Genomic DNA, 20,617 nt, shown 5'->3' with positions numbered 1-20,617 from the left:
TTTTTTTCGTGGTTTTTGTATTAGACCCGTCGTCCATTTATTTGTGAGTCAATGGTTTATACTGTAAAACTACTTTTAAAATCGTTGTTCAAGAACATCGAGTATGTAATCAGAAATAGAGACAAAATAAGGTCCATCCCTCCCATGGTAACTCATCAGGCAAATGAGCCTTATATCACTTCTAAATATTAACACTCGTTTGCGCTGAAATCACAAATTAGAAAGCTGAAATAGTACAGCGCCAACAACTGACATGTGTGTACGTCTCCGTATATTCCAAAAATATTCTGTATTTATTGTAACAAAGATAATTAATATCTCTAGCAATGGGGGGCTGTTCCATTTGGTGGCGTGGGAAAAACAGCAAAACATCTAGTTGCAGAACGAACGGAATCACATGTCATCGGTATTTAAATATTAAGTATGTAATTTTTAAATTTTCGTCCATTATAGCAAAGCTCAAGTTAAACTGGTCGATTTGAAGTCAATTGACGACACCCGTCAATTGTTTCGAATTCGGGCTGGCCAATCGGAGCGCAGTTGTCACAGTAATGATTTGGCAGAATAATTTTCAAACAAATTAAATGACATTTCGTCTCTATTTATATTAGTGATATACTCGATGTTCAAGAATCATCAACCCATTTATACGGCCCACGGTTGGGCAAGGGTCTCCTCTCAGGCGAGGGTTTTTTAGGGCATGGTCCACCACACACTTAGATGATTTAAAATTAGTAGGTTTGGTGCCACCTATTTTGAAATGATTCTAATATTTAAATTTGTTTTGAATTGATATTCAATATATTTTTTTTTGGGAAATTACTCCACTAGTTTGTTATAATTATTCGAACCGACGTCTTCTAGCAAACCGTGTCTGACGCTATGTTAACTAAGCCACGGAACGAACCACTGGACCTCACGAATTTTTCTGTGCTTGTTTCTTGGATCTTTGTATTTAGTTTGTCAACGGCTGTTTAGCCGTAGCGTCATCTATGAGAAATTTATGAAAGTATTTCGTCACCCAGATAGGTAACTTTACAGCTACCAGCCCTGGCTAGAGATGTCGCTAATAACTGTATTAAAATTTGTTTTGAATTGATATTAATTTTTTTTTGTGAATTTGCTCCACTAAACCATTAATAAATGAATAAATGGTTTAATTTATTTACCACACCCAGTAATACGTACAGAACATAATAATGATAACAATATTGTGGGAACAATAACAGTGCGTGGAAGGAACAGGCTCAGTATAATCCTTGTGGCTGTATGCCTCGCGGTACTGATTTTCAATTTTCAGCCTGACCTTGTTGACAATCGTTTTTCAACATAATCCAATTCAACGGTACCATCGCCACGATAAACATCTAATACTAATAATTATATAGGTTGAATTTATTAATAACATGTAATAGATTAATTAAAAAAAATGGTATGACTATGACTATGTACGACTAATTTACATGTAATGAACAACAATAATAATATTATTAAAAAATATATAGTATAAATCAGACAATATTCTCAGTTACACTTACGCTGACTCGCTGTCTGCTCTGTCTCTAAACTAATAAGTAGAAGGGAAAATTAAACAGTTAACTTCACATAAATTAAAATAACATTCTTCCAACTTCGTATGAGCAAAATCGGAACAACACTAGTTTGTTATAATTATTAATACAAAGATCGAACACTCAGAAAAAATTCCTTCGATCTGGCTGGATTCGAACCAACGTCTTCTAGCAAACCGTGCCAGACGCTTTGCCAACTAAGCTTAAGATGGTTCTAATACTTAAGAAATTTCTGCTGTTGTGGCTGAAAAATCAGTACACGAAAATTTTGTCACAATCGGATGAATAATATATAGAATGCATACCGAACAAACATTCGTAATATATTAGATAAGATATCACATTATCCTGTTGTATTTGTCACCAATTCTCATGATATTTTCCTTTAACGTAATTTGTTACCTAAAAAACAAGGTTTACGATGACTCCGACTTTGTTAAAAATTTGTCTAATATTATAAACAATCAGTAAAATATTGATTGCAATGAATATTATACTCAATTTATTTAACTTTTGACATATATATGCATGCCTCCGAAGTTCCGTAATTATTGACATATAACCATAAACCAAAAAAATGCAATACTTCCTGGACTCCTTTATTTTTTAATTTTAATGAAGCGATGTGCTTTTTAACTCCGATATTTATCGAGTCAACAGATTATATAACAGATTATTCAAGTTGATAAATTTAGGTACCTGTCTAATAAATTATAATGATTCTTCTCCATATGAACGGGAATCATCACTTATTAACATTAATTATTAATTCTTGAGTACACAAACTGTCAAACGCAACATCACGATCCCAATCAGACAATATCTTCTTTTTTGAACTCGCTCACATTCACGATTAAAACTTCTTTATAAATAAAATCGATTGGAATAAAAAAATTGAATCAGAAATGCATTAGGACATCACTAATTGATTAGAATTCGAGCTGTCAAAAGTGAAATAAATGGTTGGACGGAGTCACAGACATATATCTAGATAGACGCCGAAAAAAAAACTCACAGGACATTGGCGAAATCGCCATTTTTTTTGTATAATTTTTATAATAATACTAAACTACCGTACATAGTTATTTTTACTTGACATTAGCAAAATCATTGATTATTTCGATGGGGCCATAACATTTAAAAGAAGAAGAAGATAGACGCCGCAAGTGTACGTACTTCGCGTGCCCGAAGTAAGTGAAATTCACTTACTTGCCGCTGCTACACTTCAGAACGCGCTCGACCATTATCGTAGATCGAAAACGCGAAAAATGCACAATTGTGCCATTATAAAACCAAAAGCACAATAACTGTGAGTAAACGGGAAAACTGGGACGTTTCCTTACACATGCAAGTGATTTTGTAATCAGAAGATGCATAATTTATTTTAAAAGCAGTTATGTTGGTTTTGTATGAATTTCGAGAAAACAAACATTCAATAGAGTGTATGGCTTATGATTTGTAATACATTGCGGCTTTTACTTGTTGCGATATATTTGTGATCCTTTGTTATAATACGCCATGAATATCGAACGAACGCACTTTTGTATAATGCTTTCAGTTTCGTGGTACGGCCGCTTCTACATTTCTTTGGCCAAAGGAGATCCGCCAAAATGACCCCAGGCCCGGCGCCAAAATAATGTAACTCAGCTTTTAGAGTAAAAATAGCAATAATATTATATAGTTTCGGTATTGCTAAATTCACATGCTAACATAGTTTTTTTGCCTGTTGAATTTTCATAGGCGCTTTATGAAAAATTCTATTTATTAGAGAAGCGTCGTCCTTTTTAGTTCATTAACATTGTAATAAATAATTATGGCATATAAGCATGTATATCAATCATATTATATAAACATATTTCATTTGCAGTTATATTTTTATTTAGAAAAAAAAAATAGTATAAACTTCCCATAAATAAATAGAAGAATCAAGTCAAATGTTTTAGTTTTAGCTTTTTGTTTGTATTATATAATGATAAATATATCAACATTCGCATAAAGGTACAACAACAAATACGTTCAAACAAATAATTTAAATAAAGTATATTTGTATTGTTATATTATCGCTTTACGCGACTTTACTTAATGGCCGCATGACCTTCAAGTAATCGGCAAAGAAAGGATGAACACGCACGGATGAACGCACCTGTGACGTGAGGGCACAACTGGATACATCTTATTGTCTCGCTCACATATAATGGTTTAGAGGGAGAAACACGCAGACGCCCGCTTTGCTTTGGCGTGCTCTGCTCACGCGCAGTCCTACGCTAACGTTTGTTGTGTTGTGTACTGTGAACTGTGCGATACCTTACCTTGATCTTTATTTTACTTTGTTTAACCCTCCCGGACTTTTGATTTTCTTGTGAAATGGCAGACGTTTGTATTTTGTGTACACGATCATTACGGCAACGTCGTAGACATTTCATAGTTTACAGTACAGTACATACATGCTTATACGCCATAATGACTAATTACAAGATTAATGAACTAAAAATGATGACATTTCTCTAAAACATTTAATTTTACAAAGAGCCCCTATTAAAATTCAACGGGCAAAAAGACAATGTTAGCATGTGAATTTAGCAATACCGAAACTATATAATATTTTTGCTATTTTTACTCTAAAAATTGAGTTACATTATTTTGGCGCCGGGCCTGGGGTAATTTTGTATGGGATTTGGCGGATCTCCTTTAACATTTAGTGATGTATACGTTAGGCAACACTGTTCTCGATTCTGATCGATTTTGAAAATAAATGGACGAAAATTATTATGACCTTAGCAATATTATAAAAATATTCTATAACGTTTGGTTTTTATCATGTATCAGTAATTTCGATAATTTTTGTATCGAATGTCCGTATATAGTGAGCAAATAATTACATACATCACTGGATATGTAGTACGAGTAATACAAAAAATTATATAATGCAAAGAATTAATAGTGCGCTGTCTTTACAAAAACCTGAAGTTATATACGTGAGTTCGTTGCTTTCGAGAACGAAGGTGGTCTAGTTTATCCCACCTAAGATGCTATCCAAATATGCAGAGTAGTAGAGTTAGAAATCCGAGAAGTAATAAACAAATCACAAAAATTGCACACGAGGCCGTGACTAAGTAAACCTCCATAGATTAATAAGATTTTATCATATTTTGTCAGCAGTGACATTTTGATTTGCCTCGCCATTCATCAATTTCATCAATTACCAACAGAAAACCATCTAGTAAAACTAATTAAGGCAGTCGCAAGTTCATATATTGACGTGCGTTTTCATTATTTAAGTTAATCGATAAGATCTTCTATTACAAAAAGATTTTATATAATTAGCTTATTTTATTGAAAGGACAATAATTTTAATATTTGAAGTCGATTAAAAATTAAAGTGTTAATTTTTTTAAGTAATCAACATTTTTTAAAAACAAGTAAAACGAAGGATTTAACTATCTTAGGTACTCTAGTATTTTTCTACTATATTAATATTACGATTACTTGTAATCAACAAATACTTGAACAAAAATTATTCTTAGATTCCTTTCAAATCGATTTAGAGCGAGCGGAAGGAGGTTTCCATCACTAAATAGTTCTTGTGACGTCATGGTGGGTACAAAAAATGTGGCAAGCTTGGTTTTCATACGATCTAGATATATGTCTGTGGACGGAATATATCGTCTGGTTAAAGGTAAAACCACATAAGTGACATTTTCCTCAAAATATCTCTAAATTATGTACCTGTAGTAAGACTGCAGATAAAACTCTTATTAAGTTGGGTTTCACGTGCACATAGATAATGATTTCTTACCACAGCTACATAAACTAAAGATTTTTTGGTTAAAATGTCACTTACGTGTGTTTACCTTTAAGCAGACGGTATTATGTTTTACTACTTTGATATTAATTTTTTTTTAGGATAACAAGAGACTCGCCTGGTCAAAGCAGTTGCAGTGCACTCAGAGCTTTAAATAGCAAATATCTCCGGGACACTGCCACTGCGCCTGTCATCCCGAAACATAAGCTGACAAGTCCCATATGCCTGTAATTTACTATCACCCTTCAAAACCGAAACGCAGGAATGTTCATATTACTGCTTGGTGGCAGAAATAGATAAGGTGGTAGTAACATCGTGGACATAAACTCTCTCACAAAGATCTCTACTGTTACAAACTCAGCTGAATGCAGTAAATATTTGATATTAATGTTATAATATTAATAATTTGTCTTGTTTCAGAATTAAAATGTCACTCTGGGCACGTGCTCAGCAGCTGCCTACTGAGAGCTTCAACAAGGTGATTTTTTTTAACGCACTAACATTCATAGTCCCGCACTAGGGAAACTCTGTATCGCAGGTGCCATGGACACATAAGATAACCACAAATTAAACCCAAACTCACGAGAGAAGTAAATGTAGGCCATAAAAATGTTTCTCTCGGCCGGGGAATCGAACCTGGGACCTCTGCGTGGCAGACCAGTATAGCATCGACCACGGTAGCAGTTAAATTAAAGTTTATATGTCTTTATCATTATCCCAAATTGTTTACTAACGCTTAACAAAAATATTTGCGGTTTTGTTCAATTGTTATATTGCAGTAACAGTGTTAACTGTAAAATGAAATAGTAGAATATGGACAATACAGGGTATCCCGTTTCGATATATGGATCTTATAAAAACTACTACGGGCTTTACCGTGTGAATTCCCAGTGCTCTCTTTGTAGTTGCCGCCTACTGCTTCTACATGGAGAAGTATCAACAATGTACTGACAGAATGGAATGATTTATTTGAGATACATTTGTGGACGTTACACACACATATTTAAAATGTGCACACCAAGATAGTACGGTGAATACCGACGTGTTTGTATGGGGTGATGTAAGACCGTGCATGTCGTGCATCGCCAGTGACTCCCTTATGTTGTGTACTTTGTTTTCGCGCTGGAACTTTCTGACAGTAAAAAATCTCTCAATTTTTTTCTCTAAATGCGTAGTTTTTAGTAGTTCAATAAACCAATAATGTGTATTGCAGAAACTTTATTCTATAATAAATAATAATGAAACGGGTTTTCACACTTTAAACCAGGTTAGTCAGGTAGGTATTTTCTGGCATCTAGGTGAAATAAATTACTTAATTAACCGACTTCAAAAAAAGGAGAAGGTTCTCAATTCGTCTGTATGTTTTTTTTTGTATGTATGTATGTTACGGGATAACTCCGCCATTTGTGAACCGATATTGATGATTCTTTTATTGTTGGAAAGAGGGTACCTCAGAAGTGGTCCCATTTAAATTTGAAAAAAAAAATATTCCACCTTTAAGGGTGGTAAACTAGGGGATGAATGACTTTTACTTTCCAAACTGTGATTCAATTATTCAAATGGTAAATAAGTAACCTTCATCACTGCTTAAATATAATCTAATTGGTAATTGATTCTTTTAGAATTGTTAGTGCAGAACATACATACACACATACATATTACGGTGTACGCTATTTTAGTGTATATATAATTCATTCAGATCTCGTTAGAGACCCTTTTGGTTATCTTTTTTTGCAGACGGGTGTGTGGCGAGCTATATAATATATTGAATATGTGTAATGTTTATATACTACTAAATATATATGTGTGATATTTGTATTATGATAACTTTTGCTTATAAATATTTGTAGGTTTAGCACTAGTATTGATTAAGTTGTAATTTAGATATTCAATTGTGAAGGTTTGTAATAGGCTTTCCGTTGTTATTTTGTGTTATATATCATTGTTTAAGCTGTAAACCTTCCTAAAATAAATAAAATAAAATAAATAAAATAAAATAGATTTAGACTCTTTTTGCTGAAATTAAAAAAAATAAAATCACAGTACTACCGTTATGCACAAGAAACATTAGCAAGAACAGTTTGTAGTGCTGCTATGAAAGGGTTGTAACCCTAACTAGCCGTGACCAGGTTCACGGCAATGAAACGGGAAACTTCCGGTCCACAAAATTTATTAAAACAAGTAAAATAAAACTAAAGGGCTTTAACAATAAAGTAAATGTAAATAATCTCAGTACAGAGTACTAAAAAAACCGACCTCAAAAGTACGTGGAATTACGTCTATTTGCTAAGTTTCATTGAAATATCCCCTAGTTCGCCGCTATACAGGACTTGACACTGGAGATAATAAAATCGGTTCTCACTACTCAAAGTATATGGAAAGAAAAACGCCTTGAATTGGAGAAATAGCAAAATCAACCATTAAAATAATTGCGCCTTAGTAAAATTTAGGCGCTATTTATGAAAATGAATCTTCATGCGTGAGCAGCCACCCTTCGAGGTGGATCATTTTCTTCAAAATGAAATGGGACCACTATGGAAGTACCCCCTTTCCAACAAAAAAAGAATCGGTTCACAAATACCGGAGTTATCGCGTAACATACATACAAAAAAAAGAACATACAGACGAATTGAGAACCTCCTCCTTTTTTGAAGTAGGTTAAAAAACAGGTACAATAATATAAAATACTCCCTACACTTTATGAGTAAGGCACTTACCCCTAAATGGGTAACTGAATTACAGATATAGGTACATGAAGGCTGTAGACTGTTATAGATTATTACACATGATTTAGCTTATTTAATGACGATATTAAACGTAATAAAAAACCAAAATTAGCGATTATACGCGATGGAATTTGAAACAGCTCCGACTGTTGTGGCGGTCGAGCTGGGAGTGACCGTGGTACGAAAACAAAATGAGAAAGCGAAGGAAGATGGACCTATTCAAATTTAAAATTTAAATACAAGTATAAGAAAAAATGATAGGATACAAGCGGAGAGAGGTGATACTAAAAGGTGAGATGACGGTGTAAGGAGGCCACACCGTCACAGTACTGTCCATGAAAGGGTTTATAATAATAATAATGACCTCCACCATTGACTTACAAATAAATGGACGACGGGTCTAATACAAAAACCACGAAAAAAAATGTCCCAAGTCAACCTATTTAAACGTAGTGACATGTAAAGGAATATGAAAAAGCTAAAACGTTGAATTTAAATTGTAATGTCATCGCAGTACTGTCTAATTTTGTTTGCTTCGCTGTCAGTCGAACAAACGAAGACTAAAGCGTGAATGACGCTCTGTATACGATTTTAATGCCCTATAAGTTCGGACACTTTTTAGCGCGGACCCGACGTCCATATAATTGTAAGTCAATGGCCTCCACTGAAATAATCCCAATTGTTTTGTCCGCAAATGGGTTAATTCCAGTCAGCCTTTCTAACAGCTTGAGGCGGTTGGATTTCTGTGGCGTGTCGCTTCCAGCACAAATGCAGAAGGCGGTCCTGCTCGATACGGCACGTATTGTTCGCCGATTCTTGGACCTGAGTCCCTGACCCCGGCCGACTGTGCCATTGCCGGGAAATACCGCCTCTCCCATTTAAAAATTAAAAATTGATCTTTTGGACTTTGGGAGAGGCGAGAGTTTAAAATGAATATAATAATAATAATAAACCATTTATTTCAGGCCATAGCCCATAAGATAATAGTGTTAGTTACAAAAGAAAACCTTAGAACTATGTTAGTATGATTACATTGAATTTTGAGATATTGACAGAAAAAAATATTAAAATGTGGAATTTGCACAATTATTACTTAATTTGACCAAGTGTAATGTTTACTCAAAACTTTAAAATTGTACAGTCAAAACGATGGGCAAACATCCTCAGGATGCCATTGCCGCTGTCACGCACCCGCTTTAGCAGAGACGACACTTTTTTACGCATAATGGCATAAAAGTCGTCTGTTCTGATGCACTGCAGTGCCGAGGCAGTCCCAACAGCATCCTGAAGATGTTATTGTATTGTACTCACTAATAACAGACACTGTTACAAGTAATGAAAAAAAAAAGATACTTATTCTAACAGCATTGAAAGAGTACAGAAGAAATTTACTAGACTTTTAACCGACTTCAAAAAAGGAGGATACTATTTTTGTTGTATGTATGTTACGCGATAGCTCCGGCGGCATTTGTGAACCGATTTCGACGTTTATTTTTTGTTGGAAAGAGGTTACCTCAGTATTGGCTTCATTTAAATTGGAAGAAAATATTCCATCTGTAAGGGTGGCAAACTAGGGGATGAATCCGGTTTTGCGTACTTTCCAGTAACCGATTTCAATAAAACTTGGCAAAGACACGTAATTCCACAAACTTTTGAAGTCGGTTTTTTTTATTATGTTACAAATTTAAATTGCCCCATTTGTAATACATACATCGTTGTTAAAAATTTCTGCCTATTATTTGTTGAACATTGCGCGTAATAAGATTGATTGTCCAGAGCTCCTCAGTAATTTTATACTCAAAGTAACTGATCAAGCTATTGTCGTGTTAATTTGTTATTGTATATTTTCTTATGTTTACATGTGGAAGCTTTTGATTCGCATCTATTTAATCACATCTAAATTCATGTTGCAAAAGTAGCTCTAAGGTCCCCTATTAAAATAAGAATAATAGTCTCAGTACAGACAGAGTACAAAAACAATCGACCTCAAAAACTCATTCATAGTTTGCCACCCTTTAGAGGTGGAATATTGTCTTCAAATTTAAATGGGACCACTACTCATACCAGTTGAATTGAGAACCTCCTCCTTTTTTTGAAGTCGGTTAAAAATAAGAAATATTGCACAACGTTGGATAACATCGTTAGTCATTCGACTGTTTTTTTTGTGTATGTAGGTATGTTGTGTATTTGTGAATTTTCGATTTGACCTGTGTCGGCCCGGGTTCAGATCATGGTTACAGGTCAACAGATCGAGATTACCATTTATTTTATTTTTATTTTTATTTATTTATTTTGCATTTCACATGGATGGGGTGGTGTTACAGATTGATAACCTTAGAACTATTTTAGTAGGTACATGTGATACCCCTCTTAAAATTAAGATTAGAATTAAAATTAAAACACTTTTTTTGTTTTTCATTTACATTACAATCCTTGTACAACCCCAGTATTCGGTTCCGCACGACTGCATACCGCGAACAATGTAATTTTCACCTCTGAGCTCGTGCTTGGGTTCCTTTTTCCTCGTAGTGAACGCCAGGTCTCGTTACTCAGATGCAGTAGATAGAGAAGGTGTATTTGTATGTATGAAAGACGGCATCTGTTACGTAGTAACTTATGTAATCTGTGGTATTGTATAGTAGGCTAATCGAAGCACTTATACTCAGACGAAGTCACCGGCACCAGCTAATATTCAACAAAATTTGAAATTCTTAATTTTGTTACAGGTTCGTGCTATTTACGGGGACCATTTCCCGTTGGAAGTGCGACATTGCCTTGCACCATGGATCGAACAGCGCATTTGGTGAGAGGCTGATCATTATTTACTAATAACATATTAATTTTTGGTAGCAGCAGAGCATCGAGCATATAACCAAAAATAGAGACGAAATGTCATTTAATTTGTTTGATAACTATTCAAATAAATCAAATCATTATTGTGACAACTGCGCTCCGATTGGCCAGCCCGAATTCGAAACAATTGACGGGTGTCGTCAATTGTTTCACTTCAAATCAACCAGCTATAATGGACGAAAATTGAAAAATATGACTTTATTTTTCAACCATTACTGTCCCACTGCAGGGCAAACGCCTTCAATCCCTTTTTTAACCGATTTCAAAAAAGGAGTAAGTTCTCAATTCGAGAGTATGTTTCTTTTTTGTATTTTTTTGTTTTTGTATGTATGTTACGCGATAATTCCGGTATTTGTGAACCGATTTTCATGATTCTTTTTTTGTTGGAAAGAGGGTACTTCCATAGTGGTCCCATTTCATTTTGAAGAAAATCATCCACCTCTAAGGGCGGTTTTTCACACATGAAGATTCATTTTTATAAATAGCGCCTAAATTTTACTAAGGAGCAATTATTTTAATGGTTGATTTTGCTATGTCTCCAATTCAAGACCTTTTTCTCTCCATATACTTTGAGTAGTGAGAACCGATTTTTATTATCTCCAGTGTCAAGTCCTGTATAGTGGCGAATTTAAGGATATTTCAATTAAACTTAGCAAATAGACGTAATTCCACGTGCTTTTGAGGTCGGTTTTTTTAGCACTCTGTACTGAGATTATTCACTTACGTGATTTAACGCCGCTACAGGCCAAGACCTCGTCTATAATAAAATAAAATCGTATTTATTTGACATGCCAAATTACGTTACGAAATACAAACAATTATAAAATATCAAATAATTCGTTCATAAATAATAAAAAAACAATAGAAAAAATAGAAAAATGTAATAACAATAATAGAAAGAAAAAATTAAAACAAATAAGGAAACAAAAAAGGCATGTCATAAAGGTTTATGACTCAGCATTTGAGGACTATGCTAATTAAATAGCCCTCGCTGATATTCTACCATTGCTTACCATATAAAGAGAACACCACAATTAAAAAAATAAATCCAATATACGCGTCGTGTTCGTCACGCCATCTTGTTCTGGGTCTTCCAGGATTCAACAGCTCGTTCGACATGCGGCAGACGTGTCCGGCCCAGTTCCATTTTAAACTCGCGGCTTTATGACCAACCTCGACGATTTGTGTTTTGGAGCGAAGTATGTTGTTTCGCACGCGGTCTGACAGTTTTATTTACAAGATCCATGCCACGCTGACACACTCCTAATGCGAACTTCAGTCAAGTTTGCCACCATGCAATGATACCATTTACGAGCAAGCATGATGAAATCTATGTTTCCGGATATAAATCATGTACATTTGTTTGAACCAATGTTTTGGGTCCTTTACAGGTCTCATGTTCACAATCACGAAAACCTAAAACGCGATAAGTTTCTCAAAACAAAGTTTTCAATAACACATTTGAAGTTGATGAGTAATGTATGTATGCGTTTATTGAATAATATATGTTAACATGCATATTAACACGCCTAATCTCCCACTGCAGCAGGCCGAGACAACTTGCTTTGAATGTTTACTTAATATTTAAAAAGTAATTACAATAAACAATGGTCCCATTGTCCATCAGGGCTCCGGAACCAGAGGAGCCGCAAAGGTTCTTCCTCGAAGAGCTTGTCCAGGAGATCCAGACCAGCGCCGAACTTATGATCGCCCCCGACAACTTCTTGACCAAAGTGAAGCTGCTGGAGGCTGCTAACAACTTCCACAGACATTACAGGTTAGTATAGACAGATAAAAGGGAAATGATTCGTTCTGGACATTTTTAAGTTAAAAAAATTGGGTGTTAGTATAAGTAGTCTTGGGTCATGTAAATCCTCATGTTATTCAGAATAATAAATATTTTTCCTCTAATTTTCCACATTTGACGTTGACATCTGTCAAAAGTTTAAGTTGCTGAACGAAAACGATGGAGCCATTATAAGGTTCTTTTTCGCTGTTGTGATATCATTTTAAATCTCGTTTTTCTATAAGTGGCTTTTAGGTATACAAGTTTATTTTATAATTCATGCTAAATAAAATTTCAAAAGATATTTCTACATGTGTATGAGCTTCCTACGCGCATCGTGTACGGACCATGTTGCTGATGCAAAACCTGATGTGCATGCTGATGCAGCTGCTGATGATTTTATATTAAAACAAAAACGTGAAAAATGTACATCCTTACTGAATCTATCTACATAAAAAAGCTTTCTTTTTTTAACCGACATCGAAAGAAGGAGGAGGTTCTCAATTCGACTTCATTTTTTTTATGTATTCTACGTGATATTTTTTTAATTTGTGAACCTATTTTGATGATTCTTTTTTTATTGGAAAGAGGTTGCCTCAGTATTGGTCCCATTTAAATTTGAAGAAAATATTCCACCTCTAAGGGAGGCAAACTAGATGAATCCGGTTTCGCGCAATTATGAGGACTGAGCAGTTGGCTGTACGAGTTTTTCTTTTGCCTGTTTACATAGTTCATTATTATAGTCCATTTGTTTAGGTACTTAACTAAATGTAAACAATCTTGATACATCTTTTTATTGAAACACATGCTTTACAAATCAATAGGTATAAAAATAGGCATGCAATTTCATATGAAGCTAAGTATTTGTATTTTGTATTTGAAAGTAAGGGAAAATCATTTTATAAATGTATATTTCATTAAATAGACATCTCAAGATTGTTTACATTTATTTAAGTACCTAAACAGATGGACTATAGTAGGGAAATTTAAAAGTTTTCATAAGAGGACAGTAATGGATTTTCGTACTTTGCAGGCATTGAGTATATAACCAGAAATAGAGACGAAATAATATATATATATATATAATTATAAATATCAAAATTCTCGTTTGCACTGAAATATATACAGGCCAACTACTGACCTGTGTGTACGTCTCCGTATATTTCAAAAAAAATCTGTATTTATTGTAATAAAGATAATATCTCTAACAATGCCGTGCTATTCTATTCGACAGCGTGGGAAAAACAGCAAAACATCTAATTACAAAACAAACGGAATCACATTTCATCGGTAATTAAATATTAAATATGTAATTTTGCAATTTTCATCCATTATAGCAAAGCTCAAGTTAACTGGTCGATTTGAAGTGAAACAGTTGACGACACCCGTCAATTGTTTCGAACTCGGGCTAGCCAATCGGAGCGCAGAGAGACATTTCGTCTCTATATACTCTATGTTTGCAGGCTTTGGCCGCGAAGATGGTACATAAATAATAAACTTTTCGTGTTCGTTTTTTGAAAGTAATGCAAACATTTCCGAGCAGTTTGAGAAATATTTTATTACAATACTAAAGAAAATAGAAAGGTTTTTCATATAGTAAGAGTGTACATTTTTCGCGTGAACCAGCGTGTCATGTGAGACGGCTGTATGCTTCTGTAAATAACTGGTGTCTCTACAAAGATATCTTATGGTAATTGTAAATTTCAGCCACGCCCCCCATGAGCTATACCTGTACATGCGTCGCTGCCTCGCTATGGAGATGGAAGTGATCCAGGGCACTGGTGCCCAGCTGATGGCGCAGCCGCAGACAGAAAGAAAATACAGCGAGGTAAGTTAGTGAGATGATTTAGGTTAGTTGAAAGACGAAGATTGCGAAGAGACCTTAAAAAAATTGTTGTATAATTATTACTACAAAAATCGAACATATAGAAAAATACTTTTTCGACCCAATGGGCCTTGAACCCACGACCACACTGCACCGTAGTATTGCTCTTACCAACTGAGCTACCGGTCAAGTTATCGAGTTGTCGAAATTCGCCTATGCGTTTTTGTTAACGATCTTTGTACTGTAACAAACCTATTTTATACTTTACTAATGAACTTTGTTTATCGGATAGTTCTCTAATAATCCGCTGGATGACCCTTTTTACTTCATTTCTCCTTCGCGGTGTTAAGATTTTCTTCGTTTTGGAAGATTTTCTAAGTTCGGTTCTATGTGTGCAACGAACTTTGGTGAATAAAACTGAGAAATGTCACGTGTTATTACGTTACGTTATTATTACTTATTTCAGTGAATTCGGAATTTTGAAACGCTTCCCTGTAAACTTGGCAATTTCGACATACGATAGTATTCGTTGGAGGGGTCGATATGTTGAACACCTTTTTCCGATCATTGAAATGAGACAAAAAAGCTATGCAAAATTATCACATTATATTTATATTAATGTCGAAACATTTTTTTAGCTTCTAACCGGCCTTCAAACAGTGCGGCAAAAAGTGAACGTGGTGTCAGAAGACATCCGCACCCTCCAGGGCAGCATTGAGTCCTTCTCACTGCAGTACCACGAGTGTCTCAAAAACAAGGGTGAGTCATAATTTCATTACTAATAAGCATTATTTTATGTATACTTTAAATTTTATATACTTTAAATCGCAAAGATCTAAGGGGCACTACCACTGCGCCCGCCACCCTGAGACATAAGTTGACAACTCCCATGTCCCTGTAATTTTACCAGCACCCTTACCCTTCAAAACCGAAACGCAGCACTTTTTAACCGACTTCAAAAAAAAATGGAGGCGGTATGTATGTTTTCCGATTTCTCCGTCAATTGTGGACCGTTTTTTATATTTTTTTTTTGTTTGGAAGTGTGCTCTCTCGTGGTGGTCCCATTGTCACCAAGTCGGAATCGGATGAGGGAATACCATGGAAATCTAGGAAAATCCTCAAATTTTATAGGCATGTCATTGTATTCACCAATTTCTCCATCAATCGTGGACCGATTTTGAAATTTCTTTTTTGATCCAATAGAAATCGAAAAAAGGCGATAAGCAACTTTTGAGGTCGGTTTTTTAATTGAAAAAGTTACAATTATTGATAATGAACTCATTTGTCCCGTTCCAGGCCATATTAACTATCTGCAGCAATCTGGACCTATGACCAACGAACGACGCGAGCTGGAGGCCTGTCTCAGAGTGCAGATTGAGGAGATGGAAAGAAAACTTAATGTACTGGTAAGGAATCGAATAATCTGAAATAGTTTTATGTCCACATAATAAGAGCGAAAAAGACATGCGTTTCGCACCGCTCGCTTCCTGATAATCTCTGATCGCATTCGTACGCAATCGACGACGTCTGATCGGCGGCTTAATAGCCAAGGTGTCACCCGCATAGCTGCGTAGACGTCCGAATAGCCGCGTAGACAACCAAATAGACGCGTAGATACCCGAATAACCGAGAAAACACCCGCAGGCTTATTACCGATCTTTAGCGATAATATCGTATTACGGAACGAACAATTGCGACCAGTCGACTACAGCGCCGCTAGCGAGCAACTAATAAACTAAAACTGCATGAAAATGCGTTGACAGAAAGCGACCGGTTGCTTTTTCGTATTACCGAACGACATTTACAGCGACGCAAGAGCAATTAGAGACGGAGTTTTAACAACTAGTGCCACAGTGGTTGTTTGTGATTGTTGATTGATTATTATTTCGAATATAATGTTATTTCATCTCTTTAATCGTAAGTAACAACTGATTTTACTGAAAAATAGTTATTTATTGATTGTTCAGTGAAATGTTGTTAATATTCAGTCATCTTCTGGTTGTAGCGTGTGTAACTGCGATGGTGCGAGTTCTCATTTCACGTGTTATGTTAATTTCAGTGAATTCAGAACTTTAAAACGCTCCCATGTAAACTTGGCAATTTCGACATACGATACTTTACATAGGAGGGGTCGTTTTGTAAACAGAAAATAATTTTAGCTCAAGGTCAATATTTGAATAATATTACAAGGAATGAAAACTGACTTATATTTCATATTAATTGTATATCAATCCACACATCCCTAATTTATTAGGCCCTTTCCGAATTTGAATATAACCTAAAACTTTCCGTTCTAAAAGAGTTAAAAAAGCCACACCAATTAATACCCCCAAAATTAAAATTAAAATCCCTAATAAAACTATATAAAAATCAATCATCTACTAATTATATAATTAAATTATACATTTATGATTTCTAAAATCATTACATTTATCTGCCAAAATAGTTTAAAATTTAAACTTAATTTATTAATATTCTTCTCTTAAATATAAATTATTATAAATATTTGATCCTAACAGACAAGAAACAGCCGTTTACATAATATAAAATACTTCCTCACTCTCGGTCAGCGCCATCTAGGTTTAACACGGGAGTTTGACATTTTTCAAGAATTACGATCTGTGGTATGGAGATTAGCAGTCATCTCGAGTTATTGATCCATGATTTTACCTATGGAATAATTGAACACACTAAACTGTTTGCAGGTGGCCCAGATCAACCAGTCCCAGATGACTCTAGTGGACCATATGAAGGAGAACATCGGTATGCTTGGACAGCTGCAGGCGCAAGTGCTGGACGAGGAACTTATTAAGTGAGCACATATTATTATGAATATATAGGACAACATAGTTTCCCAAAGTGGTCTCTACCCCCCCATTGGGCGCTCAAGAGTTCTAGGGGATCGGTAGAGGCCTCGGAAGCAATTGGGTGTGTTGATGCTGTCCAGGGAGCTATCGCATTTGAAAAAAAAAAAACTATATTGTCTTTATAAACTACACTAAATATATATCATTTGTTTCCTGGTGATTTTTTGTGTTAAGTTAATATAAAAAAAATACATGTTTCCAATTATTTTATGTGATGGTGGGCGTTAACATTTTTTATCTTGCCTAAGTGGGCGGTAAGCCATAAAGTTTAGGAACCTATGATATAGGAAAAGATCAACAACATGTGTAAATAATTATGATAGCACGACATACGTCCTTACTTAAGGTCAGGCTCAAGTTCAAGTAAGGAGGTAACTTAAGTTCAAAATTAAAACGTTCGCTTCAAATGTTACCTAAACAGAAATTTAATTGCAATTAAGCCACATACTTCTTAAATACTTATTAATAAGAATTTATTTTATTTGATTTTTGAATTTTTTTTACAATCCATAACGGCTGTATGCTTGCTGCTGTATCTTTGCTTTTTACAACATTTTAGTTCGAGATGCATTATCTAAGGAATGAATAACTAGCTGGTCATAAAAAAAATCCGCCATTTGCTTTTGCAAATCTCTCTCATATTTGTTGTGTTGTATATATTTATATTGTATTTATCACGGGCGGCAAAGAATACAAAACTCGAGTTATTAGAGCCCTCAGCCTTCGGCTTCGGGCTTTTAATAGTCCTTCGTTATTGAGTTCTGATTTACCGTCCTTATACACAATATACTGTTACTTATATACTTTTGATCGTATAACAATTTGGTTCTTCCTTTGTTTTGGAGATGGAAGCGCGAGCAGCAATTAAGCGGCAATGGCGTGCCGATGCAGTCGAACCTGAACAACATTCAGGAGTGGTGCGAGCTGCTGGCCGAGATGATCTGGACCTCGAGACAGCAGGTTAAGAAGCAGAATGACTTTTTTTAACCAACTTCAAAAATATGATGAGATTCCGGATTCCTCCCCTAATTTGTCACCCTTTGAGGTGGAATATTTTCTTCAAATTTAAATAATTTAAAATCAATATTGAGGGGTACCTCCCAATAAAAAAAGAATTATCAAAATCACTTTACAATGCTAGAGTTATCGTGTGAATTGAGAACTGCCTCCTTTTTATGAAGTCGGTTAAAAAAATTAACGGTGGATGTGACTCTAACCACAAATAGCCGAGAAAAAAACAGAAAGAATTAAATATGAAACGTGTCGTTGCATGTAATTCTAATCTCGAATAGCCGAGAAAATAAAGAAAGAAAAAGTTTTTTTTTGTAGTTACAGTTTTTTCATAAATTAATTTTTAGTTTAAATAGCATTATGTTTTGATTTTAAACTGATGGCTCCACAGCCAACGCTCAACAAATAAATAAAAATAATGTAAAAAAAAAGCAATTTCCAATGTATTGTTATTTGTCATTCAGGTGAACAACGTGGCCCGGATTAACAGCAAAACTATAGTCGAGCTGAGGCAGCCGCATCTCATTGAGATGCTCGAGGACCTTGGGAAGCAGGTCAGTTACCAAATTACCCTTATTCCTCATAAAATTACGTAATTAAGTAAGTAACAGGGTGCTGTTGAAATTACAGGCACATGGGACTCGTCAACTTATGTATCAGGGTGACGGGCGCAGTGGCAGTGGTCCTCAGATTTTTGCTATTTAAAGCTCTTGAGTACTGCAACTGTTATCGACAGACGTGTCGCTTATTACCAGCCGCACGACTTGTTCGTCCCGTCACTCAATATTATATAAAAAAAAAAGAGTTCTGTAGTAGGCATCGGGTATATAACCAAAAGTAGAGACGAAATAAGGGCCATACATTCTTGGTAACTTATCAGTGATACATACATCACTTATAAACATCAACGTGTGTACGTCTCCGTATATTCCAAAAATATTCTGTATTTATTGTAATAAAGACAATATTTTTAACATTTCGGTGGTGAGGGGAAAAACAGCAAAACATCTAATTTGTAAATATACATTTGAATACATTTATCATTACAAAATTTTTAATTTAAACATCTTAGATCGAGACTACCTGCAAGAGTTAAACAGGTCAGTAACGCGGATTTTTGTCATCCAAGTACGCAGAGTGTAAAGTTTTTGTTTCACAATAGTTTTAAACCTCGTAACTAGCAAATTTTCAATATCAATTAGAACCTTACATCGAGTATATAACCAGAAATAGAGACGAAATAAGGGCCATCCATCCCTGGCAACTCGTCAGGCAAATGGGCCTTATATAACATTTAAATATCAACTCTCGTTTGCGCTGAAATCACAAATTAGTAAGCTGAAATAGTACAGCGCCAACAACTGACCTGTGTGTACGTCTCCGTATATTCCAAAAATATTCTGTATTTATTGTTATAAATATAATATCTCTAACAATGGCAGGCTGTTCCATTCGGTGGTGTGGCAACAGCAAAACTTCTAGTTACAAAACAAACGATATCAAATTTCATCGGTAATTACATATTAATATTAAATATGTAATTTTGCAATTTTCGTCCATTATAGCAAAGCTCAAGTTAACTGGTTGATTTGAAGTGAAACAATTGACGACACCTGTCAATTGTTTCGAATTTGAGCTGGCCAATCGGAGCGCAGTTGTCATCGTGGCAGAATAGTTTTCAAACAAATTAAATGATATTTAGTTTCTATTTCTGGCTATATACTCGAAGATAATAGGAGAGGTTGGTAGAGATTTGCTCGGCTAGCTGATGCCCCCTTGAAGTGAAGAAGACTTGGTTTATTGTTATACAGCAGCTTACAATGCAAGCGTGTCCAATAAAAGGGATTCGTCCCGATGGATGCGAGTGCGGCGCCAGAGTTCGCAACGAAGAATAGATCAGATCACTGATTACATTTAGGAAAATCTTAACACCGCGATTCAGAATTGCGTTTTCTATGCCAATGCCATCTAGTGGCACATTGGAACTATTGTTACAAACACTAGTAAGAGAAAAGGTGATTAGCTTAGGGAAAATCTTAACACTGCGATTCAGAAATTGCGTTTTCTATACCAATGCCATCTAGTGGTACATTGGAACTATTGTTACAAACACTAGTAAGAGAAAAGGTGATTAGCTTAGGGAAAATCTTAACACTGCGATTCAGAAATTGCGTTT

The 20,617-nt window shown here is 35.1% G+C and overlaps 1 protein-coding gene across 4 annotated transcripts in view; it reads left to right on the top strand.

Annotated features, from left to right (window-relative positions):
• The first annotated feature begins 5,800 nt into the window (after positions 1-5,800).
• LOC113234572 (signal transducer and activator of transcription 5B) overlaps positions 5,801-20,617 on the top strand; it is a 59,583-nt gene continuing 44,766 nt past the window's right edge. For 3 of the 4 annotated variants that reach the window (XM_026469921.1, XM_026469923.1, XM_026469924.1), the window contains exons 1-9: positions 5,801-5,851; positions 10,826-10,902; positions 12,580-12,729; positions 14,446-14,566; positions 15,202-15,322; positions 15,860-15,969; positions 17,269-17,375; positions 18,276-18,390; positions 18,906-18,995. In XM_026469921.1, the coding sequence (XP_026325706.1) occupies positions 5,801-5,851; positions 10,826-10,902; positions 12,580-12,729; positions 14,446-14,566; positions 15,202-15,322; positions 15,860-15,969; positions 17,269-17,375; positions 18,276-18,390; positions 18,906-18,995 (942 nt within the window). Of the gene's footprint in view, positions 5,852-10,825; positions 10,903-12,080; positions 12,152-12,579; positions 12,730-14,445; positions 14,567-15,201; positions 15,323-15,859; positions 15,970-17,268; positions 17,376-18,275; positions 18,391-18,905; positions 18,996-20,617 lie in introns of those variants that run through there. The other variant, XM_026469922.1, reaches the window with a different exon arrangement.

The sequence above is a fragment of the Hyposmocoma kahamanoa genome, unplaced genomic scaffold (genome assembly GCF_003589595.1).
Source record: "Hyposmocoma kahamanoa isolate Upper Pololo Valley unplaced genomic scaffold, ASM358959v1 84, whole genome shotgun sequence".
Lineage (NCBI taxonomy): Eukaryota > Metazoa > Arthropoda > Insecta > Lepidoptera > Cosmopterigidae > Hyposmocoma > Hyposmocoma kahamanoa.
Note: the sequence above shows the minus strand (reverse complement) of the source record. Positions and strands in the feature narration are given on the sequence as shown.